We start from the raw sequence: 27,153 nt of genomic DNA, 5'->3' as shown, positions 1-27,153 counted from the left end.
ACTAGTCAAAATGCGAAACAGTATTTTTTATATTTAAAGTTTATATTATATCAAAATTAATTAATTTTGATCTTTCTTCGCAGATTCTTCTAATTTTATTGTTTTGGGCTTTATGGTTTTCATCATTTTCAACATATCCTCCAGGCGATCCATACGTTTTAGCAATTCTAACATTCTCGCCTTGTATTGCTTCATTTTTAATTCTTCAGCCCTAGTAACTGCTGGTACCTTCCTATTAACTTTATTTTCCATTTTGGGTATTCGATTTACAGCAGATTTTGAATTTTAAATTATGTACATGTTTAATTTGACAAAATGTACTTGGATTTGCAATTACCACACAGCCTACTTTCTTCAGCTAAAAAACACGCCAGATTTATAATTTAAAAAAACATACATATTTAATTTGACAGAACTTACCTTTGATGTGCATATACCACACAGCCTACTTTTTCTCAGCTAAAAATATTGTCATTTTTTAGTTTGCATTAAAATATTAGATAATTAAATACATTTTATTTAAACAATAGCATTAAGTGATATGGGGTAGAATATGGTGCAATTTTACACGTTCCTTGTCCATTTCGAATGTTGGATTTACAGCAGATTTTTAATTTCAAAATATGTACACATTTGATTTGGCTAAAAAATATTGATAGCTTTTTAGTAACAAATATTAGAACGATAATTATATTTTATTTAAACTTTAGCATTTAGTAATATGACTTAGGGTGTGGTGCCATATTACCTGTTCGCTGCCCTAGCTGTTGCGGCATCACTGGCAACTCGCGCATCCAATCCAACAATCTGTTGACGCTGCAAGAGTCTTTTGTACCCCCTTTCGATTTTGTGCTTACAACTACAACTTTGCTCTGCCGCCGCGGCGTGCCTCTCGTTTTACACTCATACACTCTCAACTGCTCCCTCGCTTGCTTTTCTCACTCGTTTATCGTCGCTCCGCCAAGTGGTTTTTGTTGTTGTTGCTCTGCTCGGCATGGTAGCTGGGCCATGTTCGGCTGCTGCCTCGTCGTCGTGTGCTCAATGAGCGCTTTTACTGTTTTAATTTTTGCCTGAAATACTTTTGAGCTAATTTCTTATTGGTAGTTTTGTTTATGCCGTTCGTTTGTTGCCGTCATTTCGCAAGCGAGAGCCTAGTGTTCAGTTCAGCACGTATAAAGCAAAAAAAAGCAACCGAATAAGAAAATTAAATACACATCAAACGAAACATAGGCCCCCTGCCGCGCATATACTAGAACAATTCGATTTTCGAATCCGAAACCGAAACCGAAACCCCTTTTGCCATTCCCTTAGCCCGAGTAACAGTAGTAACGGTTAACATGCAATAACAATTCGTTAACGTCGGCTATCTTTTTATCGTGTGTGTAAACGAAAAGTGTCAAGTAAAACTGCAAAAATACAGCAACAAAAAATCGCCACCGCCGGCATCGCGGCAAACGGTCCTAGGGAGTATATTCTCTGTGTATTCTGTGGGGCCAGCAGAAAGGTTAAAATTAGTTAAATTTGCTCCGCTCAAAAGCTGCAACCGGATCCAAAACAGACCTTGGAAAAGAAAATTATATATATATATTTATATATTACACATTGCCGCGCTGCCTGTATGTGTGCGTATGTTCTTTCGTGCGTGTGTGTATGTGTGTGTGTGTGTAAGTGCGTATGTGTGTGCCGTGTAGTGTACCGTTTCGCGCTGTTATTGTTATTGCATATTGCATATGGGTTTTGGGCATTACTTGTATTTTTTTTTGCACATTTTTTCAAGTGTATTTATTTTGACCGTCTTATGAGTCACCGTGGAGATTCTGTTGCGCCAACAGCAGCTGCACAACTGTTGCACCCAATTTCCATTTCCACATTTTCCATTTCCAGCTATAAGCCATATAGCCCGCCCCGCCAGCTGCCAAAGCTGCTAAAACACCACGCCAACCAAAAGCCCAAAACCCGAAGTTAACTTAATACATAAAACACAACAAAAATAGAAGGAAAAAGAAATGAAAAAAAACCGGCCTCTTTGTGGATTATTATAGTCTCCAAAAATAATCAAATGCTAATGCTAATTCTCCAAAAATTTCCAATGCAAATCCATTAAGCATCCACAGCGCGAGATAAGATAGCGGCGGAAAAGAAAACGGTTATATGTGTGTGTGTTTATGTGTGCCATAAAACTAAATAAAACTAAAAACTACATAATACACGGCCAAAATGTACGGTTACTTATACATATATACCAATTTCCTGTCATATCAATAGATCTCTGGGAGTGAGCATGTTGTGAAATTATAAGAATGGCAGCGCCACAAGCAACGCGCAGCTGATGCCAAGATGCTGACTGCTGACTGCTGACTTCGTGTTACCGCCCACTTACTACTGTGTAAATAAAAAATAAACAAAAAATATGAAGAGGTCGCAAAAAACGCCAAAATAAACAGAAAGCTACGACAACACAAAAAAACATGTTAAAACTTAAACCGAAAGTGGTATTTAATTGCAGCAATGACAACCCGCCGCGCATCAATAATAATAATAAGCATCGCTAGCAACATTCGCTCGATGCAACCGTCGAGGCAAGAGTCGACAAGAAACACCTAAGCAGAAACACAAACACAAGAAAGGGGGAAAAATAAAGTATAATAAAGAATAAAAAACGAAATAAATTCAAATTAAATTCGACGTAGATTCGTGTAAATAGAGAGTGAGACAACAATCGAAAGCCAAAGGACAATCGCTATGGCCCAATGAAAGATCCTCAAGTTGCCGCCGCCGCCGCTGCCACGTTTTATCTCATCATCTCATCCTTTTTGGCCAACTTCCAAGTCGATAAGGTGACGACGATTCAATTAATCGCCTCAAGGTCAGCGAATCTATACCCACCACACCACCAATTGTTCCACATGTTCGTGGGAGGAAAGGTGAAGAAGGAGACCAGAGGAACAGGGATCAATAGTGGAATCATCCTGGAGCTTCTCGATAAATCAAACCAACCGCAAGGTCATTATGGATTGTGATTACTCCAAATTTCTATACAAAAGTAAGTTTTAATTTTTACACATTTTCACATTTTCCGCCGGCAATTTATCACGCCGTCTCGTAATACCATATGTGCTTCATAGGTACAAAAACACTATTAAAAATTATTATTATTTTTGTGATATAGTCTTTGATTCCGCATGAAGTGAAGGCAATTGCATTCAAATTGATGAACAAATTGCAATTATTGCGATTCTTAAATAACTGAAGCATTGCCGTGGGCAACTCGTTAGGCAAAAAGGAAAGAAGCGTTTCCCCATACCATATCTATATACATACATATATATTTCCTGATCAGATCCAAAAACCGAGACGGTGAAACCATGTCTATATGAATGTCAGATATAGATAAAAGTTTAGGGATTATAAATATTGCAGCTATAAGTTTAAATCGGTATATTTTTGTTTTAAACTATTGTCATATCTTCTCATTTTTGATCGATTTATGTGGGTATATATAATCAATCAAACGATCTTAACTTTGTATACCCTTAAATGGCTTTGAAATTTATTTTAGGAGTTGTCATTCAGTGAATGAGTACTTTTTGACCCTATAAATCATATATATTATTGATTTAGAGTCAACAGATGAGTCGATCTATATTTATAAAATTAAACTAATTGATTGTTTGTGCTAGTTATGATTAATTTCAAAGGGTATATAGCTTTTGACTCCTTTAAGTAAGCTTAGTTTCTTGTTTATTTTTAATTTGACATTATTTCTAGTCAAAACTTAGGGACACCTGCATATATACTATATATATTGAACATTTTCAGTCGTCAAAATTAACGAATCTATTACTTGCTGGAATGCATAAAACAGCACGCACGTGAAGATCGGGGCAATATATAGAGCCCACAGTCTACACGAACAATACTAAAATTATATACCAGATTTATTGCAGTGGTATGTGACAAAGGGATATATATAAATATACATACATATTTATAGTCTTGATCTCACTTAGTTATGTCTTAATCCCAGCTGTCCATTTAAATACCTGTATCTTAGAAATACAGTCAAATCTTTAACTCTTATTGCTTGACTTTCCATCTTTATTTTCTTGATCAAAATTAAAACCAAATTACAGGTGAATAATGTACAACAGAACCTTATATAAGATCGAATCAGAAATCGATCATAACAAAGCTTAAAATATTCACATTCTTTGAATCAATATATTTATATGAAAATTTTATCGACAAATCAAAGTTTAAAAACCTCATAACTAAGCCAAAAATGCATTAAATTTAATTCGGAAAGCTGTCCTATGTTAGTTTTTAACATGTTAATAAATCTGCACACTCAATTAAAGTTTTTAAAAATTTTTAATTTTTATCAAATTTTTTATCAAACATTAACAATGTACCCCTTAAAAAATTTTGAAAAAATTGGTAAATTTTTTTTTCTCTCAAAGGTGGCCAGATCGATTCAGCTGTTCCTTCTGATCAAGAATATATATGATTTATAGGGTCGGAAATGATTCCTTCAATTAGTTATAAGCTTTTAACTGAAATTAGAATACCCTGACAGGGTATAAATAATCAATACTCAATATAAGCGCTATAATATCGGAAAAGTCGGGGGGAAAGTGTCAGAGATCGGTCTCGGGATTACACAAATAAAATATACATATTGCCAAGCGATTGGAGATTTATTTCCGGTCCGCTATTAATCGGTTTTGGATCGTCTTTAACAGTCAGCATATGGAAATTGCATTTATTTTAACAAATGATCCTCTTTCAAGAAAGTAAACACTTGTATCTCTTCTTTCTGGGGGAGCCATTCAATTATGTTTTCTTTTAATTGTCTGGATCTTATATAACAGGTGTTCTGAGCTCCAAAGCTTTTATTGGATCTAGCTTTAATAGTTTCCGATATACTGATGGTGTTTGTTTGTAGTCTACATTGAATTAGCAATTGATACCGATCGGAATGGGTTAATTCCGATTGCAAGTTCGTTTGCCCAGATTAATAATATCCTTTAAAAGTTCGTACTTTTAATTAATACTTCATTTAATTAGTTTTAATTGGATTAATCTTATTATTAATTTATTAAAGAAAAGAAAAAAAACTAGAAAGAGTGTCAAAACTTCGAATTATCAAAGTTAACTGGTAGGTTTTTCCTTTGTCGTGATTCGGGTGCACATTTAAGCACGTTTCTAAAACCTTATTTTAATATATAACAAGTATTAAGAATGGAAAATCCCATTAAATGAATATGACTTGATTGTTTTCATTAATTTGTTCTATACCTTATTAATTTTTTTGTAGTAAATGATATATGTTTTTTTATATGTAGACTTTTCAATCTTTAACCCAAAAACAAGAAGCTATCATATGTATTATTACATATTATATACAGTCTATAAATTTCTGAATAAATTTACCATTAATATTCAATTTAATAATATTATTTTCCATATTAAAATAATAATCATAACATTATACCTTTGGGATATAAGTTACAAGAGATAATAGGTTTGTGGTTTCAAATGACAAAGTTTTAATAAATTTGTATACTTCTTGTTTAAAAAATAAGCAAATTCCCTTTATTTCTAAGCTTTATCTCTGCCTGAAAAATAGGGAAAGGGTCTTCTGCCTATACACTATCTAAATAAATCCTTTTGCCTTATACAGATACAATGCCATTATATGAAACGGACGAAAAAACATGTAGATAAACATATCTATATATTGCACTTCCTTAAAGCCAACTTTCATTCTCATTCTGTCCATAAGCTATAGTTAAAGGTACAATCTTTAGTTATTGGTCTATCCTGGGGACTCTGTGGTGTGCCCTTTCAGAAAACCCAGAGACTCTTTTTATTTTCCTTGTGAGTGAGTGACTTAAAAATATTCAGACACAGATATACACCAGTGCATTCTTTGTTTTGTCGCTTTTAACATTTTTCAACGTTCAGAAATTCAACAAATTCTTTAGTTCAACGTAAAAATAAATTCCATGCAACATCCGCCATGTTGGCTTTGGCTATTTTTGCCGCACCAGGGCCTGAAAGAGCATACTAAGAGGCAGAGCCCTCCTGTTCGATCCCCGGTAAAAACCCCCCTCTGTTTGTTCCCAGTCTTTGGTTCCCAGTTCCCGGGTCCCGAGTCCCGGGTCCCAGGTCCCACTTCCCTGGTCCCTGGTTCCTGGTCCCCTGTCTCCGTCCCCAGTGTCCATTCTCCCTACCGCCTGTCTGCTGCTTCACATCGTCGGTCCTTATTTCCAACCCCATGTTGATGTTTTTGCCGACCATTTGGGAGCGTCTTCCGCAAAGAACTTACTTATTAAATTATTTGGCTTTTGTTTAAGCTTTGTCATTTCTCTATGTTGCGGTAAGCGTTTTTTAATTTGTTGCAGCACAAAAGAAAACATTTCATATACCTTTTGTAAACTATGGCGTATAGTAGGAATATCTTAAGTGTGTAATATTAGTCACATAGTTCTAGCTAACACACTACTTGAGGGGCTAAAACAAACTCTTCTCTATATATACATATATGGAGTAAAACAAATATATATTAAAATTCCCAGCTCTTCCTTTCCCTTTTAGGAATATTTTCTCTCTGTGTAGATAGCAGCCACTTACTACATGTTCGCTGGAAATTCCTTGAAATGCACTTGTTCTGTGTGGGGTTCATGCACAAATCCAAGTTCCAGGGCATAAGCCTTTGTAGTTACCCGCGATTCCAGGTGTTTTAACCAACTTACAGACAGATAGATCAGAATATATATAAAATATATAAACATATTGGTTTTTGGAACAGGAAGAATGGCAGAAAAAAAGCTATACATTAGAAATCAATACAAACTTCATTCTAAAGTATGAAATAAAGGATTCTAAATTAAATCTTTATATTCAATATATTATTTAAAAATTAGGAAAACATTTAAAATCTTTCCAAAAAATCCAAAAAATTATTTGTTCTTTGCTAACATTAACCAAAACCTACAATATATCTATGCTCTTGTAACAGTAAGAGTACTTAATGCAATAATAACAGCTTCCCTATAGTTTTCTATACCTTAATCATTTCGATCCTCTTCAATATTGTGCAGGCAGCTAAGAGACCAACGCGAACGAAAGTGCTGGATATATATAAATATATGAAACATTTTGATGCTGATGATCATTTGACTTGTAGATTCCATTGGGAAATACAGCAGAGAACCGGGTATTTCATAGTCTAGACTCCCGAATACAAGACTCTCTTGTTAAGAAATACTTTTTTTTAAACTTGAAGAAGCTTTTATTTGAAAATTTTTTATACAACTTTCCTGATCAGAGTTATATCTGGGGTATATTTTGTATATAGCTATATACTTTGTACTAAATAAAAGAGATCTTGTATGATGATAGTTCAAGGTTTGATATAGTTTGTATAGAACTACATATATAGTTTTTTAGTAAATAAAAGATCTAGCTATAGTTTCTAGTAAAATAAAAGACTTCTTTCAATGAATCATTTCCAAAGTATATATGCCTTGAAGAAGGTAAGGAATTATACCAAATAAGAGTTTTACCCAACGTCTTTTTGGTCAAATTTCAATCAAACATTTTTTTGTTTGTATGCAAGAAATTCTTCCTTTTTTTTCTCTCTCATACCAAATGACGAGATGGGAACGGGAACCGGGACAGGGCCAGAAGCCGGGCCAGAAGCAGCGACCTGGGAACCAAAACGAATGCTCAATGCATACAAGGAACGCACAGCGGCAGAGTAAGAGAGCGCTACAACGTGACATTCCTTAAATTATTTTCTGTGTTCAGAAAACATTAAAAAATATTTTTATCTCGTGCAAAAGAAACAACTCTTCTCCGATGACCTTTTTTTTATTTTACTTTATTTTTTCAAGTTGCTACTTTTGCCGCTTTAACGAGAAGCTCTGGTGCTCCGCTTCTTGGTCGCCGCTTTTGAGGTTTTTTTATAAGAGAAAAAATAAAAAAAATAAAAATAAGCGGAAAAGGAGGAAAACGCACAATGTGGCGGCTGATGATGATGGTGGTGGTGGTGGTGGTGGTGGTAATCCGTTAAAAGAAAAGAACCAGATAAAAAACGAGTCTCATTAATTTGTGGAAAATTAAAACCAGTATATGTTTGTATCAGAAGCAAAATCAATGGAGGGGAATCTTCAATGCACAAGTGCATTTTTGTTTCCCTCAAAAATGTGTATTGTACATGTGACTTAACGATAACAGAATCAGGACTTAAATCAAAGATCTCCGATCACTGAATACGCGCTCATTTAATTAATGCATATTTTCGGTTGACACCTCATTATTATTGTCTCTTTGAAAACGATCTCTATACTTTATTTTTCTTGGCTTCTAACTAAGCCTCTTTAAATATAAATTATTATCAGTATTATAATTCCTTTATTTTTTATAAAAAGAAGGCATATAAGAGAGACTTCTAAGACACATGCAAAGTAAATGTAAATCTTTCTTGCTTTCAATATTACGAAAGTTATTATTCTGTTTACAATATCTTATCTTACATATGTTTATAGTTAGTGAAGATTACAAATGTAAATCCCATGAGAGTTCTATTTTACACGTTATTATAACTGTTGCTCTAGTCTCTCTAACTCTGTGGCTTCAAAATATATTACTCATACGTACTGTTGCCTTTGCTGGAAGGTTCGAATAAGTCCCAATTAGAGTTCATTTTGATTTTAGAATATTTACATAAATTCATATACATTTGTTAAAAACAACAAAGACTACATATAAGTTATAAGGAAATTTATTGAACTGAATTTGATATGGCCAACGTGTCGTATGAGTAATTCCGTTGGATGCATTGACTTGAAAAGTCTTTAAATACAATTTCGCTTAGTATGAAATTTTTTTTGTATTATTATTTATTAGCTAAAATTGAACATAATTCAATATATAAATTCTTCTTAAATTTAATACAAAGGTAGATGTGTATTAAACTGTCAAACTCCCAAATTTTGGTATCCACAAATTGGTATGGGGCTTAGTTGATGCTATTTTCTTTGGATTTTATTATTAATATAACTTAATTGTTCAAAAACTAGTATAACTATAAAGATCATATATTTCAGCATTGTTTTTAGTTAAAAACATTTCACAAAACGAACGTCTTGTGTCCAGTACAAATTGAAAATACAATTTCGCGCACTTTTCTTGTTTGTTTTTATTATTTCTTTTTCTTTGGGAAATAGTTGTAATTTCCCAGATTGTCGTTCCCTGCCCTCTCTCTCTCTTTCTCTCTCAAACGCATGTGTAGTACTATTATTTTAGCAAAATCTTAAATTTTTTTGGAACTGTGCCAAACAAGAAGAGGTAGAAAATACTTCTATAAATAAAAGATCACGTATGGGGTGTTTGAAGGGAAAAAAGTTTAAAATTATTTTTTAATCACTGTGACTGCGGCGGCAAATCTATGCTTTGTTGTGAGTCCTATTTCCACTTTGAACTACTTTTTTATAAAGAGCAAAACTATTACGATTTTATGTGAATTTGTATTTATATATACTTAAGAGTTTCTAATCTAAAATCGAATTCAAAATTAAAATAGTTCTGACAATGATTATAAAAGATAAAGATTTATCATATATTCCTACATATTCAAATTTATTTTGAGCTGATAAGCAATACAAACCTTAAAAGACAGGCAGTTTCGTAGCAAGAGAGACGCCTGGAAATATGCAATGATTTGGGAGCCAGGTATTCCGTGGTAAATAATTTTCTCCCATTTATCATATAAGAATTAAACATTAAGAGAATTAAGTAACTTAACATTGTTAAGTTTATTTGAATTTATTTATATACACATTTTAAACATACAAATTATAATTGTACATACATACATACATGAATGAGCTTGCTCTTAATTAAAAAAAAAAATGCAAACTATTAGAATTGTCCCATCTGCAGTTTCCGGAATCGTCAGATAAATAGCAAACACTTACATTTTCGGTAGAAGTCCTATTGCCATAGCTATTGTACCTCAAAAACTGTTGACGCTAGAAAAAAAAAGCAAGAAATAAAAAAAAATAAAGCTTTGGAGCTGTGGAGAGGGCGTGACAAAAAAAATTAAAAACAAACTTGATCTGCGTGGGGTTCATATACAAGTTTTGTGGACAAAAAGCGACTGCTTTCCAAAGCATAGATATTTATACAGAGGAGCGGACATACTACATAGATATCTCTGCTATTAATGCTGATCAAGAATCGGAAATTCGCGTGAGAATTAACTTTTTTATACTTCAAATTCATATACATATATATTCCAAAGCTCATTAATATGTAATAGAGGTAGAGGCAGGTGTATATAATCTAATCATTAAGAGTATTATTATCTCAGATCATATCATTTGATTTAACAAATTAAATCTATAATTCTTGTTTATTAAAGCATAAACAGATAACCCACATAAACATACATACATATGTACCTCGGTTATAGGATTTAGATAATACAGCTGTTTTGGCTCCAGAGTCTTTATCAGTATCCATGCTTTCTCAGCTCTTAACGTGGCCCAAACCAGTTGAGAACATCCACACAGTAAACAAACCAAGTTGGGAATACATTAAGAATAAAGTCTATAAATGATATTTAAGGAGGAATCAAAATATACTAGACAAACTAGACCTGCTTGCGTTAGAAGTTCCAATTTCACGTAGCACAGTGTGATTAGTCATACACCAATTCGGCGTAACTGTGCCCCAGCAGCGCGAGTAGAGCAAGTATGACACAAATCGAGAGAGACATAGAGAGGGAGAGCGAGCAAGCGAGCGAGCGAACATTGAGTAATGTCTCTCTTCTAGCTCTGCATGTGCATGTGCTAGTGCTGGCGCTGGCGCTGGTGTGCTAGTAGTGGTGCTTGATCGGGTTGTGTCGCTGCTGTTGCTGCTGTTGCTCCTCAGTGTTCGCCTGTGGTGGTAGTTATCGTTTGTGTTAGGAAACAACTAAACAACCAGATTCACCAGAGCCAGTTAAGCTGCCAGGCCAAAGGCAGAGACGGGCTAGCAAGCATCGGTCGGGCAGCAGCAGCAACTGAGAATGAGCCAAGACAGTTGGCCAACGCCAACGACCAGCAGCAACCAGCAACCAGCTAGTTTTCTCTTATCGACGCTGACGTCGCCGTCGACCGTATGTGTTGGTTCTTTGTATTGATTCGAATTTGGTTTCAGTCGATGAGTTTCTCTCGATTCTGCGCGTTGCGTTTTTCGCAGTGTTTCCGCGATTTTTCGTTGTCGTCATCGGTATCCCTCGCTCCACCCGCTCAGCGCTCTCTTCGCGGCCACCTTTTCGTGCTGTGCTCCGTGTAGTGCCACGCTCCGTGAGTGGCTGTCAAAGTGTGTATGTGTGTGAGTGACAGTGCGTGCGCGTGTGTGTGTGGTTGGGTTCAACATCATTAGATACATTTTTGTTCTGTTTGTAAAGTTTATTATATTTTTTTTATCATTTTTTTATGTTTACTCAACGTTTTGTGTATGACATTATTAAGGCAAATAAGTTACATGAGAATGGGCTTAACATAAATACCCGTACGATCGGGATGCGATCTTTCCCTCTCTCTTCTTCCTACTCCAAAAATCTACATGTGTACATGTGTATATCGCAAAATGTCTAAAAGATCGGCGGTTAACAGTGATTCAATCCAACAACAGAAACATAAAACGAAAAGGCTAAAGCTAGCAAAAAACCCCAAAAATAAATAAATAAATAATTAAAAAAGAACAAGAACGATGAGGCAGAACGTCAACGTTTAAAATTTGATTCAATTGCGAGATATATCCACACATACATCCATACATACAAATGTATGTGAATAATAAAGCATGCATACATGCATACATCACAGATGTGTGTGCGGCTATCCAAGATAATTATCTCGAGTCTTTGGGTGCTCAAGAAACACGAATTTGAAAACACTTTCGTACATACATCTCTACGAATGTACAAATGTGAATGTACGGATGTATGTATGTGCGTATGTGCGCCTGCACACACACATTCATTTGCGTGTTTTTTGCACTGCCAAACGCCCACATATACATAAATACATACATATACGCAAAGACATTTCTAGTAACTGCACTTGTGCAGAAAAATAAAACAGAGATTCTTTGCTTAGGCTGATAAAAATGAACACGATCGAATTGCCATCACATCCCTTGCAGTCGCGCGAGTCAATTTCGGGTATCGAAATTCGCGCTCACTCTCCGTCTCTCTCTCCCTTAGCTAAAACAGGCGCAAGAAAAGGGTATCAAATCGATAGCTCTCTCCCTCTCTCTCCCATGGGCATATGGTTCTGTCTTCCTGTTCCTCCTGCCTTCGCTGCTGCTGCTACTGCTTCTGCTGCTGCTGCTGCTGCTGCTGCTGCGCCTTATTTCCACTGAAAGGCTTACACACACATTTACACTCTCACTGGAACAAAGACGTCGATATACGTAGAAAGCTGCTCACACCGATACTGAAGCCAGTACCGCCAAGAGAGCGGGAGAGTGGAAGAGAGAGCTAACTCGAGAGAGAGGCAGAGCGAGAGAGTGGGGAAGAGAGAGAGAAAGATTCGTATATATAGAAAGAGCGCTCGTGAGAGAGAGAGAGAGGGAGTGTTCGATGTAAAGAAGTTTGCCTGAAAAAAGATCTTTCTCACTTGCCAAGAAGTCGAGATTCATGAATTATTACATTTACAGCCCACTCGCAATGTAATGTAATGCTAGCCTGTGTATATTATTGTGCGTCTGTTGTACGTAACGTGACACAGTGAAGTGCAAATGTTGGCCCACTACATAATCCTAACCAAAAGTGTTTCTGTGACTTATACAGCGTGTTATCACAGTAATCGTGAAAGATAATAACACCCATACACAGTTGAAGAGTAGTCGCTCGCTCGCCTGTGTGTCGTGGCGTGGCGCGAGTAAAAGCGAACGAACCTTTTTTAAAAGTGAATAATAACAGTGACCAGTGCTGCTACTGCTGCTGCTGCTGGTGCTGCCGCTGACATCAGAGTCTAAATCTAGTAGTAGACCCCGAAAGATTCTCGCTCCCCACTCCGCACTCCCCTGCCCCCCCTGACCAGCGCACAGGGAGGCCCGTTGCTCTACACTGGCTGCATGAAAAACATTACAAGCTCGAGCACTTGCAGCACGGGGCTGCTGCAACTGCAGAACAACCTTGGCAGCGACGGCGGCGGCGGCGAGTTGGACGTTGCAGAAAAACCAGAGGCGACAGGTGCGTTAAGTACCTTAACTTACCTTACCTTACTTACCTTAACTTAACTTAACTATTGAAGCCAATCCGAATGGTGGCACACCACAACATTACACACATATGTACACATGCTTAAACGCACACACACATACACCTTGGCGATATTCATGTTTATCGTCTTTTTTTTTCTAATTAAAGGCGCTGTAGACAATAAGTACCGTTAATTTGGCGTTCTTTTATCGTCGCGTCTTTCTTTCAGCATTCAATTGAATACAAAATACCTACACATCTACGTAAACACTGAAAGAAAACAAAGTTGAAAGTCTAAACAGCCTTAGTGGTTGATAAAGATATAGTGTTTTTATTTTAAATCAGCTAAGAGAAAAGGTATTACAAATCGAGTAAAATGAGTAACTTCATAGATAATTTCATATAACAGTATTTAAACTTATTTATTATGCCCTTTCTTTAATTTAGAATTTTGTTCAGTGATACATACATAAAACCCAATTTAAATAAGTTTAGAATGAAGGAAATACCTTTGTATTTCATAAGTCTTTTATCTTGTATCTTTATCTTTGTATCTTTAATGGATTGTTTTTCAATTTTAAATTAAAAAACCATGTTTATTCCCAAAACAAAGTTTTAGTTATTGTATAATCTATAATGCTAAATAAGCAATACTTTTTATCACATTATTACATTTTAAAAGAGTTTTTCATACTATTTCTTGTTTACATTTAAGTTTTAAGTGTGCAACACTTTAGGCTTTTAGAAAATTTAAATTTTGTATTTAACTGTTATGGATATAATATCGGCATTCCCTTATGGCACAATACGAAGACTAAATTTAAAGTTTATATGCCTTTTTGATATGCGAAATAATTCAAATACAAACAAGAGAATCAGCTAAGTGCAACGAACACTAGGGTATTGCCAAATTTAAGTAACTCTGTTGTTGCCCATGACTGGCTTAGACCACAGTAAATACCTCTGGATTAAGTAGGCACGATACGAAGAAATATGCCTGTACACACAAACATATGTATATCTTATAAAAATAACACTTATGGTATTAAGCAACCTGCGGAATACGATAATTTAATTATTTGGTAAATGTGCTAGGATAGTTTTGAGAGATCAGAGAACATGATTTATAGATTCTTTATAGATTAAAATTGGGAACAAGGTTCTTATAGTAACTTTTTTGTAACAACATGGTTGCTGTCTATATTCAGCTTTAAGATACAACAGATCTGAAAGATTTTCATTCTTGATCTGTGAGCATAATTAGATAAGATAAGATTGGAAGAGTTTTATAAGCTTTAATGTGAAGAAGATCGAAAGAAACATATAGATGAAAAGGGGTATTCTCTATATAATATGTATTGCTATCAAATTTCGGGGAATCCCACCAAGCATTGGAATATATATACCATATATTATGGCTTTTCAACTGCAGATACAATCGCTTTTCTTGATCCTAAATGCGCCAGGTATGGCCATAACACAATAACACAGCTGTTCATAGTCGCATCGAGGCGTATATATATATATATATATATATATATCTGTATATATGTATATATACATAGATATGTATATACTTGTGTTCATGCGACGAAGCATGAATAAAGAAAATGAAAAAGCAAAATGCATACCATACATTCCAATTGCCACACAACAACATTGGGAGTGGGACTAGGACCGGGACCGGGACTGAGACTAGGACTGGGACTGGGACTGGGAGCGATTGCTAAGGGTAGGAAAAGCAGCGACAAGGACACACATTCCCTTATTATTTCTGAACATCAACATGAGCAGCTGCGAATGCGGTGCGGAAATTTTAGTCCAGGCAAAGGCGGTGGCTTGTTTTCTAATTGGAAATAACCCCGAACAGCTTCAATTGAAATTCTTTATGATAATATTAATGCACGGTTCGCTTATTTCTTTCTCTTTCTACTTAATTTTGTTGTTTGAAGTGTGCGTTCGAGTGTTTATGAGGGGGAGGCGGAGGGTGGTGTGCCACAAATCTCTAGAGTTTTTGTATATCGATCGTAGAGTATGTAGATTGTTGGTGAGTTGGAGAGAGGTTCGTTGCAGAGAGGATCGTTGGACAGGTTCGTTGGAGAAAGGTTCGTTGGAAATAGCTCTTGGAAAGAATCATTGTAGGGATTAGTTAAAAGGTTGGAGAGATTTCAATACCTTAGCCCAACTATATAAGAGATGGATATCCTACTGCATCGCAAACCAGCTGCCTTTGCTTTATAAAGTACAACCGATCCTTATCTTTATCCTTACCCTTATCAAACTATATATTAAAAAATTCAAATTATTTTAAAGTGTACAACTTCGCCTTGACTAATTTGGAATATTTATAAATTAAGTTTTAATAAACCCTTAACTGTAGACTTTTATTATTATAAATAAGCCTTTCCACTTTCTGTAAGGAAATCTCCTGGCATCTGTTTTCGAAGGGAGAGAATTGGAATGCGGCTGGAAAAAATTTCCTCGGGGGGGGAATGACGAACAAACCCCTGAATGAAAAACTGTACATTTAACCCTGAATCGATCCCAACCCCTGGACGGTGCAAGCTGCATCATGCATTACTTGGATAATTGCAGGCAACGCGTTTCCAATTGTGAAGCAGATTTGCTGATTTTAGACATCAAGTCGTCCTAGTAACCTCCCTTGGGGGTATATGCATACGTACGATCCTGGATGGTAGGCTTTCCTGAAGAGAAATAGAAGACTGCGTTGCATTCTTTCTGCTTTTCCACACTTTCCACTTCGAGTTCCACTCGATTCTAAACACCAACCCGCTGCCGAATCAGTCGCACTTGACGCCTCTCACTCACCTTCCCCTCGTTCAGTTGGGCGCGCAGCGAGGGTATGTGCATCATATATCCTGTGTGTGTCTCATAAATACCCAGAATCATCCCTGTAACTATACAATATGGGGGAAGGAACAGGAATCGGCCAAGGCACAGGGACGATGGGCCAAAACAAAGAATAGAAATTAGTTGAAAATATATGGCATAGTTCAGTTCAAACTATGCGTTTCCCTCAGTCAGACGCATTTTAGTTGTTTTTTTTTTCTTCCTTTCCGGTAGTGAGTGTGTGTGTTTTGTGAGATATAGAAAGAAATCGGTTGAAAGAAATTATTTAAAATGCAATGAATTGTGAAGAAAAAAAAAACAACAACAAACAAAACAGAAATTATAAATAAATTGCATTATGATGGAATATCGCTGAGATACCGATGGATTTGTGATTTATATATGCAAAATGTACATAATTAATGAGGAATTTATAGTGAAATAAATTCCAAACTAGTTTATTTATATAACAATATATAAAAGATATATAAATTCGTTGAAAACAATACTGATATCGGCTTAAAAGTGGCGCCCTTCGCCAACCATTTAGATTCCCTTGAGGAATTCAAGGCACTATCCGGTGAGTTCGATATATTATATTGACTGAGGCCCTTTCTAGGATCTACAAAATACTCTTTAAAATCATATTCAACCTTAGTCACATCCAAACTATTTACATAATCTAGATTGATGCTTCAGGATGTCTAGAAAATGATGCATTCCATTCACTCTCCCAAGGGGGATGTTTTTCGCCATTCAGTTGAATTATCCAGCCATTAGTTATTCGAGTCTTTATAAAGTATAGATACTCTATATGTTTTATAGATATTCTAGATATTTAAATTAGAAAGGTTAATCAGAAGACTATAAAGTATCAAATAAATTGCATTTAATATTTATATTTTTATTTCTTGAAATTACCGAGATCTTCGTTATTATTTGCGATTAGTCATCGGTTAAAAGGTAGTTTAAAGGTTTTTGTCAAATATATTTACCCTTAAAAACTTCTCATAATTATTTTAGTAATGTAATTATATTTTGTTTTTGCTTTACAGTTGGACCCGGCACCATACCATCACCGTGGACACCAGTAAATGCCGGTCCTCCAGGTGCCCTTGGATCGGCAGACACAAATGGCAGCATGGTGGATAGTAAAAACCTGGATGTTGGTGATATGAGCGATGTAAGTTGTCAATAAAATCGATTAATATTATTTTAAGTGTAGTGTAAAATAGGGAATATAAACCAGTGAAGGTTTGAGACCTTATTGTGTTTGTTATATAATATATATTATATTATATGATAAAATAATGATATGATATCTAATATATATTATGTGATATTAATAATGATATATAGGAAAGCTGTCTTGCTTTTAAAACATCCCTAATCATTCGTGAATCATATAGTTATTGTATGAGTCACTGTCACTTGTGACTTTGCATATGAAAATGCTATTGTTTAACTGATTTGTCACTGCCAAAAGTATAATGAAATCATTAAGAAGATCAAATAGCTATCATTATCAAGATGTTCTTTGTTTTTTAACCCAATAATATATAAGCTTATAATATCATATGTTAACAAAAAACAATATTCAAATGTAACATCTTTCACTTATCTATTGCATTTTCAGGATGAAAAGGACCTATCATCTGCTGATGCCGAAGGTGTCTGGAGTCCGGATATCGAACAGAGCTTTCAAGAGGCTTTATCTATATATCCACCATGTGGACGTAGAAAAATAATTTTATCCGATGAGGGTAAAATGTATGGTAAGTACAATACCGTCCAAGGGGACAGTATTTATTTAAATATTAAATTGATTAAATTATTATTAAACCATAGTTGGGTAGATATTTAGAAGCCTATAAAGTAGATAATATCATAGCTAAAAGCTATACCTTTTCCACTTGTTAAATAAATATCAAAGCTTTACCATCTTACCTTTTATTGTATAATCCAAACTTATGAAGATATATTATTCTAAATCTGGATTATAGGTCGCAATGAGCTGATCGCAAGATATATCAAACTGCGAACGGGCAAGACGAGAACCAGGAAACAAGTCAGCTCTCACATCCAAGTGCTGGCCCGACGGAAACTGCGCGAAATCCAGGCGAAAATCAAAGTTGTAAGTGACTTTTACCAATTTTGTTAACAGATTAATCACATCGTTGGGAATATATATATTTATCATCGGCTTGTGAGTTTACATTGATGGATTAGGAGACATATTATTACTATGAATGAGCATGAAAAGCAAGGAAGATTTGTCAGTTGCAAGACGAGCTGTTAGACTGGGAGATGGGGAAAACCTCACTCTTGATCTTGATATAATTTAATTTATTGATAAGGAAAATTACCTCCAAATTACCTTCAAATTCGCTTAAGAGCAAAACCTAAAGCATATTCGGAGACAGTATTATTAATTTAGTAAGTGAACCATGCTATAGTGTTCAAATTGGGAGTATATATGTTATATATATACCAAAGCACTGCTGCTTCATTGTTCCGATATCGAGTTCTCACCTGCGATAAATTTGCAATGAATTTTTAAACACTTTTTTGTTGCATAAAAGAAAGCACATCCCAGAAGCACACTTCCTACTCCCCCTCACAGTCCAAATGTCCACAAACCTGAAGAACTGAAGCCTTTTTCCAGGAGCCCAATGATGTGTCCTTGCACTTGTTAAACGAGAAAGAGCAGACAACACTGCAGATCATGACCACAATGACCAGTTCGCAAATCGTATCCGCCCAGGCGGCCAACAATCTTGCCTTTGCTGCATCGGCGTTATCGGTGCATCCGCATCCACACACCCGTCACCTGCCGGTGGGGTCCACCTCCGCCTCATCCCCGCTGGTCACCGGTCAGCCGCCGTTAATCTCGTCGTGTTCGCCACGACAACAACACTATCATCCCCATGCGCACGTGCAAGCCCTCCACCATCATCATCATCACCACCATCATTCCCATCCCAATTTGACGCACATACCGCACAGTCATGTGCATCATCCTCATCCCCATTCACACCCACATCCCCATCCTCATCCACATCCACATCCACATGCGGCAGCCGTGGCAGCGGTCTACCATCTCCAGCAGCAGCAACAGCAGCGCCAGACAACTGCGCCGAGTGATTCGGTTACGGACTCCGGCTCTGGCTCTGGCTCGGGTTCTGGCTCCGGCTCTGGCTCCGGCTCTGGTTCTGGCTCCGGTTCTGGCTCTGGCTCCGGTCCAGTGATACGTTGTGCTGGCGGGGGCTCTGGTCCACCGCCACCACCACCTCCAACGACGCTGCACCACCACCACCCACCGCCGCCACCGTTGTATTCGGGCGTAAGCGAACGTTTTAATTACCCATCTCTTGTTCCACCGCACTGCGCCAAATACGCTGTCATTATCTCTTACCTTAAGCGGCATCATTATGAGCACCCCATCATCATCGGCAAAAACCATACTCGGTCTATCCTCTCAGGTGCTAAAAAACTTAATCTACACGTTTTAATTGAAATCTCCATTCGGCTTAGTGTAATAATTATATGTTTGTAGCAAAACACCAACGCCCACCACACCGCCCAGCATCATCATAGCATCCATCTTAAGTGCTCCATTTGGGTTTATGTAATCCAAGTTTAAGCAGTCATTTGCATAAGCAAGATCAAATAGGTTCATGTACAGAAATAATAAAATCGTAAAGAAGAATGTATAGAGAATATTTAATAATACATTTATATTTCTTAATAATATCCTTAAATAATATCATAGACAAGCAATAAAGTGAAAGTATAGATTCCTATTTATATATAATATAAATATTATAAGCAAAAGGTGATCTTAAAACGACCTTCTTTTGCTGTTCAGTATAAACATCCGTGTGCTTGATTCGATTCTTTTTTGGCAGCAATTTAAATTGGTTTAACAATTTTAAATACTGTGAAAGTATTACTATATCTTTTCGTCTATTCTGTGTTCTATATTCACCATATTTAGATTCTTGTGATATGAATCCTTTTTGGAGTTCCTCAGTTCATATTCGTTCCACACAAGCTTTTTGCACTGACAATATTCGCTCGCTCATTTAAATGTCAACCGAAAATCATCTTCTCTGTGTCCCTATTCTCCATCACTACCATATATATATATATATAAAACTATATTATATATATATATATTCGCATTTCCTTTATATATACATAAATGTATCTCCGGTATGCTCTCCTTGGCATTATTATGTGTCTAAAACCAAAAGATAATGCACTTTGTACTGGCAGTATCCACCGCTTATGCTGGCTTGCTCATTGAAATTGACTCCTTGCTTTTGACATGCTAAAAAAAATCGCAACGACCACGAAGAGATTATGTACAGATTATGTACGGATTATGTACGAATAATGTACTTTATTGAGCCTACTTTTAGGATAATCTATTAGCAAAAACATACCAGTTTCATAGGACTACAAAATCATTGTTTATTAATCTAAGAAGAACATGATTGATGTTTCAGAACATTAATCATTTTGTGAGATAATGCCATAGGTGTAGTATGTTCAGAATAATACCTTATTTGCGATATCAAGTATTACCTGAACACGTTCGTCTTCTATTCAAACATCTTCTATTTTACGAATTTATTTAACTATGTGTTGTGGTAGATAGCTTTATATCCTTGTATCTGTCTAGAAGCTATAATTGTTTATAAAATTATCTCAATTCCGTATAAAAAATATAGTAAAATTACATTGGTTCGATATACCAAATAGAATATAGAAATATCACATATTCCTGCCTTCCTTGGTACAATCACAAGCTAGACCTACTTGGGAAATTTGTTTTTCTATTGTTCAGAAGTAATTCCTAAATCTTTACTATGTGTTTTTAAATATCAAAAGAAAAGCTAACCCTCCATTGTTAAAATCTATGAAACTGGATGTAGATAATTGTGTCTATATATTTTGTATGTAAAACTCACTCGCTGGCCAAACAAGAAATTGAATTTGCTGGCTAACTTTTCTAAATGGCAATTGAAAACTGAAATGTTGACTAACAAGTGGCTTTACCATTCGTTAAATCATCATCTTGTATAACCCCTCAAAAATGATATCTACATCTACATTTAGTAGTGACTGGACTTTAAAGCTCCTCCTGGCTCTCTCGAACAAGGAAATATGTAATACCTTTATTAACGAATACTTCTCTCTACCCTTTCTCTCCCTCTATCTGTCTATCTATCTATCTATCTACAAATAGCAATTCTGGCAGCCTGGACTGCAGCCGAGCACGTCACAAGAGTAAGTTGGGCATCTCGCCCCCCCATCTCACAAGCTGGCAACACAACGCATTTGCATTGACCAAAATAGTTTCTATGATTACAGCATCAAGCCCTTCGCACAGCCACCCTATCCCGCTGGCAAGCCATCGACGGCGGTGTCCGGGGATGAAACTGGAATTCCGCCAGCTCAATTGCCTTGGGAGGGACGAGCCATTGCCACGCACAAGTTCCGATTGCTGGAGTTTACGGCGTTCATGGAAATCCAAAGAGATGATATGGTAAGAGAAATGGAGAGAGGCTGCAAAAAAAAAAAAATACAGGATTGAAGTGTGTATGCCTCACAGGCTACGTAATATGTATACCCATTTACATACAGATAAATAATACTTTCAACTTATTAATTCATTATTTATATTTTCAGTATAACCGTCACCTTTTTGTACAACTAGGCGGCAAGCCATCCTTCTCCGATCCGCTACTAGAGGTACGTGTAGAGTATTTCCACTAAGTTTTGAGCTATATCAAATAATTTTCTATTATACCAGACTGTTGATATCCGGCAAATATTCGACAAGTTTCCCGAAAAGTCCGGCGGGCTCAAAGATCTCTACGAAAAGGGGCCACAAAATGCTTTCTATCTGGTTAAATGCTGGGCAGATCTTAACACAGACATAACAACTGGAAGCGAAACGGGCGATTTCTATGGCGTAACTAGCCAGTAAGTATTATATAGTTTTATTATTAGCATTCTACTCTTATTGATTGTTAATAAATCATTATTCCTTCCCGTAGATATGAGAGCAACGAGAACGTGGTACTTGTATGCTCAACGATCGTTTGCTCCTTCGGAAAGCAGGTGGTGGAGAAGGTGGAGAGCGAGTATTCGCGGTTAGAGAATAATCGTTATGTATATCGCATTCAACGCTCACCCATGTGCGAGTATATGATTAACTTTATACAGAAACTGAAAAACTTACCTGAACGCTACATGATGAACAGTGTGCTGGAGAACTTTACAATATTGCAAGTAAGTATCGATACTGCAGACGGATCGATCAAAAGCAGACGGAGGACAAAACCAGCTCAGGGAGACTCTCTAAAGATTACACCAATGCCTTAAAGAAAAGTTACATTATTTTATTATATATATGATTAAATCCCTATTTCTATTTTATCTAGGTAATGCGAGCGCGTGAGACGCAGGAGACACTGCTTTGCATCGCCTACGTTTTTGAGGTGGCGGCTCAAAACAGCGGCACCACCCACCACATCTATCGCCTCATCAAGGAATAGCAAGAGCTGCATGGAACAGAGCCCATTCTGTCCGAAAGCAATCGCAGCAATCCACCCAATGCACAAGTCAGCATCGGTAGTAGTAATAGTAATAACAACGACAACGACAATTGCAATAATAAAATATGTACTAGTGGCCACAACAACAACAACAACAATAATAACAACAATAATCATAATAACAATTCAAACGCAATCTCCAGCACACCGAAGTGTTGCAGCAATAGCAATATTAAGGTTAGGAATTCGGCAATTGCAAATGCACAACGCCAGCAGCAACAGCAACACCAACAGCAGCAGCAGCAGCAGCAACATCACGAAATCGCTGCACTGACTGCACTCCAAGTCGAAGACGTAATATATGTTCAGACACAGACACAAGCGGATAGCAGCAGCTACCAGTTGGAGTTGGAATCGCAAACGCAATCGCAGTCGAGCAAGGCAACGCTCCAGCAGCTGCACGAAGCCACCTATGAGGATCGAGCGGCAACGGTGGCTGCTACTGCGGCATATGTCAGCAAGGAATTGCAGCTGCAGGACGATGATGACCAGCAGCAGCAGCAGCAGGAACAGGAGCAGCAGTTTGCCAACTATGAACAGTTCCTCAAGTTGTCCGCACACCATCACCAGCACCATCAGTATCATCAATCCAATTCTGAAACGAATGACTCGGCGGCGCTTAATCTCAGCAGCATTGGATGCGAAAAGGATGCAGCATCGGGTGAATCTACAAAACCTGACTTATTGGATGAGCCCCAAGAGTTTCGTATGCTGCGTCAAGTGGAGGACAACAAAGGAACCGCCGAATCCATAAGCCATGGCCTTTCTCAGTGAGTTAATTCGAGGAATTATTCAGATATTATGATCGGTGTTTACTTTTTTTTTGTCTTTCTCTTGTGCAAATTGTGTTATATATTGCAATGATATAAAGCAGTAGTTTGCAGGCATTGTGTGAGTAAGAAAAAGAACAACAAGTGGTGTGTGCCGGCAGAGGTCGGGCAGAAATAGGGCCTTCAGGACCGCTGCTCTAAAGAGTGAGCACTCTATATCCTATATAAACTGTCCAACAAATTTTGCAATTTTCTCTCGTTTCAAGAAATATATATTTTCCCCCTCTTGCTACAAATTAATACATATTGTTTGGAAATATATATATATATATATATATTTATATATGTATATTGCTTTTTAATAATGACTTTTAACTTGTTAACGACCGACTTCAGTTTTGTATATAGAGTGCTTTCTGTAAAATTGTACCATACATTTACATAAAAAAAAATACTTTTAAATGATCTCAAAGTTACTTAAAACATATATTTTTGTGTGTGTATTTTTTTTTATAAAACCTAAACAACAAAAAACTTAAGCAAAAATAAAATAAATTAGCAATTGTCGCACCCTGATTTTGAAATAGAAAAACAAAAAAAAAAGAGAAAGTACGCCGAAGCAGATGCATAAATATATATCATGTGCAAAAAAAGTATGATTACAAACCAATTTTTTTTTATTTGCTTCCATCGTTTGTTTTTTATATTGAGTAAATAATGTATAGATAAAATAGCTATATATATATATATATTTAATTTAAAGTATAAACTAAGCAAGCTCTTTATTAAAATTTGTTCAGTGAAGAGGCAGCTGGAGAGCTAGATAAGGTGACAACATTAGAAACTTAGGGCCCTGCATATGTACGTCCAGAATTTTATGAAAAAAAAAAAATACTATACTATACTATAATTTTTTTTTATTCTTTAACATATTTGTTGTTCTTTTGTGTATATTTTTAGGCTAATCTCTGGGAAAGTAGAGCCAGAAAAATTAATCTTAATTCCCACAAAAGGTGGGACACGGTCGCCATTATAACTCATTTTCATTCTTTATTTTTTTATTTTCAAAATTGCTTTCTCCATAACTATGCCGAGCCAGACTTGTGATATTTTGATTTAAAATTTGTATAAAAATAATAAAGGTGTAAATTTTAATAACATAAGCGGCATAACATATTTTTAAACTATTAAAAAAGAATAATGAAATCAATAAATTCAAGCTATATACATTTTTTGAGGTATTATGTCGACGGTGGAGCAACTTTGGATGTCGCTAAATCTTTATGTATTAAAAAATTGTGAAAATAATATTGTTTTTTATGTTTTTTTTGTTTTTTTTTTTTAATTTTAAGTCAACACATACTATTTATTTCTACTACTTTTTTTATTTCTACAATTTTTTGCAAATTATTTTTTTTTTTGTATTTCTGGCGTATTTATGTTGGGCCCTAAGAAGTAAAGAAGAAAAAGTTTAGATAGATAGAGAAATAGAGCGTGAAATATGGCATGCTACTCCATGGTATATATACATGTATATTTATGGATGTTCATGTGCGTGATTCAATTAAGCATGAGTCAAAATGATCCACCGTTTTTTAAATTATTAACTATTGATTTAAATCAATTATTACTATTAATGCCTATACATATATATATTTATATATATATATATATTTTATAAAAGTAACGAAACTGGTATATAATTAGCCATTTCTGCATCCACCGAAGGCAAGCTCGAACACACACACAACTTATAATATGTCTAAAACAAAAACTGTATGAAATTATACATACATATGTAGGGAAGTGCAAGGGGACCTACATGTGTTCTTTGCTACGAATAAAGATAATAATAATAATATTACTAAATGTATGTATTCTAAATATAATCGATTGTAATTCAAATTACACTGAATATTATTAGCGGTATTCATTTACATTTTCGGTATAGCTACAAAATAAACATAATACACTTATTATAAATAATAGTATTTCGTTGTTGTACGACCACAACAAATACGCATTTCTTTTGCAAGTTCCGCAACAATTATGATAAATTGATGTATTTTTTTCCGAGGACTAAACGAGACCCAAACAATTTCAAGATTTATCAATAATTATCCATAGCTATTACTAGTGAAACCCGATTGACATAAAATGTACACAAAGTAAAGATAATAAACAAACAGCAATTGTAAACTCAAAAATCAATTTTTTTGTTGTATCAAAAGATATATGCCTGTGTGCTGAAACACTATTGTAAATTACCATAAAAAGAAAACAACTAAGTTAAATTGAAAACAGAGTTAAAAGTTCATGAAAAACGTTTCAAAAAATGAGATAAAAATCAAGTAAAAAATAGTGCCTAACAGAAGCAAAGTATTATATAGTATGCGGCTTGTTGTTTCATCATCAAGCCATCAGCCATGCGTACTTTCCAATTCAAAAAATACAACTAATACTATTTTGACACTGTGTTACAACCGCAAAATAATTAAAAATTGCTTCTATTGGAATTAAAATTCTAAAATTGTGGACTTGTCAAGCGTGCTTATTTAGAACTTTTATTATTTGCAAAGAAAATTTCAAAATAAACAATTTACCATCGAACAATAGGATTAATTCACAAATTAAACAGAAACATTTAAGAACTTCTGTCAACAAATACGAATTTTAAGAAAGCTTTGTTATTCTTAGTGCACAATTCAGATACAATCTAAAGTTTTGGCACCACATTTTCCAAATATTTTGTTAACTTATCTCAATGATTTTTTCTTCATTTTTATCAAGCATAAAAGTGGATAAACAAAATCAGATTCTACCTTTTAAAATTTGAAAACCCAAAATACTGAATTAAATTGAGCAAAAAGTGAAATAACAACACCCTTTGCAAATATTAAAAATAAAAATAAACTGATCGCTTGACTTGACCATTATCAACTCCTTTAGAAAGCTGAATTGTCTGTAGCACAGTGTAATTGAACAGCAACTGCAAATGTAATTGTAACTACTTTGAGTAAATACATACATACATTAACGGTTGCACTCTGTGCTGTTGTGAATTGATTGCATATACAATCATACATACTTACATATGTGTTTGTTGGCAAATCTAATTTTTCATAAGGAACCCTGCATCGTTATAAACATAAGAAAATAATAACAAAAAAAAAAAGAAAAAGAGAAAAGAAGATCATTTACCAAGACACTAATTAACAAACCACTTTTTTCGTAGCAGACTTACCAAGATTATTCTATCTATGTACATATACATGCATATACACACACGCACAAAGAACTTTCAGCCCATTAACAAATGTGGTCAAAATAATACTACTAAATGTGGAATATTCTAAATTCAAGTTTGTACAAATAATATAATTTGTAAAACGATAGATTCGGTAAATTAGATTATTTAATAATTACATACCATAAACTGATATTATTTTAAGCACATTTGTAAATGGTTTAGGGATCTGTCTCAGCGGTGCATTACATCGTTCATAGTATATGTTATGTACATTTAGTAGCGTTTTACAGCACAATACATCACTTATGCATATGTATGTAAATGATGTTTTTTCATTTAGTAAAAACACAGGTGCAACATGTGTGTTGTGTGTGTGTGTGTGTGTTG

The 27,153-nt window shown here is 35.4% G+C and overlaps 1 protein-coding gene and 2 long non-coding RNA genes across 52 annotated transcripts; 1 reads left to right on the top strand and 2 right to left on the bottom strand.

Annotated features, from left to right (window-relative positions):
• Nucleotides 1–5: 5 nt before the first annotated feature.
• Nucleotides 6–1,408, bottom strand: LOC147644978 (uncharacterized). Its single transcript, XR_015272438.1, has 2 exons — nt 749–1,408; nt 6–642 (listed from the first exon to the last, which is right to left on the bottom strand). It is a non-coding gene; the product is annotated as an uncharacterized LOC147644978 (long non-coding RNA).
• Nucleotides 938–25,723, top strand: sd (TEA domain transcription factor 1 homolog scalloped). Of its 50 annotated transcripts, none has more exons than XM_086836116.1 (12): nt 938–1,378; nt 2,266–3,043; nt 17,173–17,300; nt 17,754–17,892; nt 18,121–18,251; nt 18,783–19,460; nt 21,372–21,412; nt 21,482–21,671; nt 21,815–21,877; nt 21,939–22,111; nt 22,186–22,420; nt 22,573–25,723. In XM_086836116.1, the coding sequence occupies exons 2-12, from the start codon at nt 3,010–3,012 to the stop codon at nt 22,684–22,686; spliced, it is 1,926 nt and encodes a 641-aa protein (XP_086692242.1). In that variant the 5' UTR covers nt 938–1,378; nt 2,266–3,009; the 3' UTR covers nt 22,687–25,723. The 50 variants fall into 50 exon arrangements, with proteins under 50 accessions (XP_086692242.1, XP_086692414.1, XP_086692355.1 ...); XM_086836134.1 differs by having other exon boundaries at nt 977–1,504; nt 21,497–21,671; XM_086836090.1 differs by having other exon boundaries at nt 977–1,504.
• On the bottom strand, nt 9,801–10,773 carry LOC147644977 (uncharacterized). Its single transcript, XR_015272440.1, has 2 exons — nt 10,473–10,773; nt 9,801–10,040 (listed from the first exon to the last, which is right to left on the bottom strand). It is a non-coding gene; the product is annotated as an uncharacterized LOC147644977 (long non-coding RNA).
• Nucleotides 25,724–27,153: the final 1,430 nt, after the last annotated feature.

Source organism: Drosophila serrata, unplaced genomic scaffold (genome assembly GCF_035046125.1).
Source record: "Drosophila serrata isolate PLE 108 unplaced genomic scaffold, ASM3504612v1 contig_45, whole genome shotgun sequence".
Taxonomy (NCBI): Eukaryota; Metazoa; Arthropoda; class Insecta; order Diptera; family Drosophilidae; genus Drosophila; species Drosophila serrata.
This window is presented reverse-complemented; position numbering and strand designations above follow the sequence as displayed.

Excerpts from the sequence above, each read along its gene's own strand:
- sd (XM_086836046.1), top strand. The coding sequence starts at position 13,141 with ATGAAAAACATTACAAGCTCGAGCACTTGCAGCACGGGGCTGCTGCAA. Across the intron at positions 17,301-17,753 it reads ATGTTGGTGATATGAGCGAT|GATGAAAAGGACCTATCATC; the intron begins GTAAGTTGTCAA and ends TTGCATTTTCAG. Across the intron at positions 22,421-22,572 it reads AGAACTTTACAATATTGCAA|GTAATGCGAGCGCGTGAGAC; the intron begins GTAAGTATCGAT and ends TATTTTATCTAG.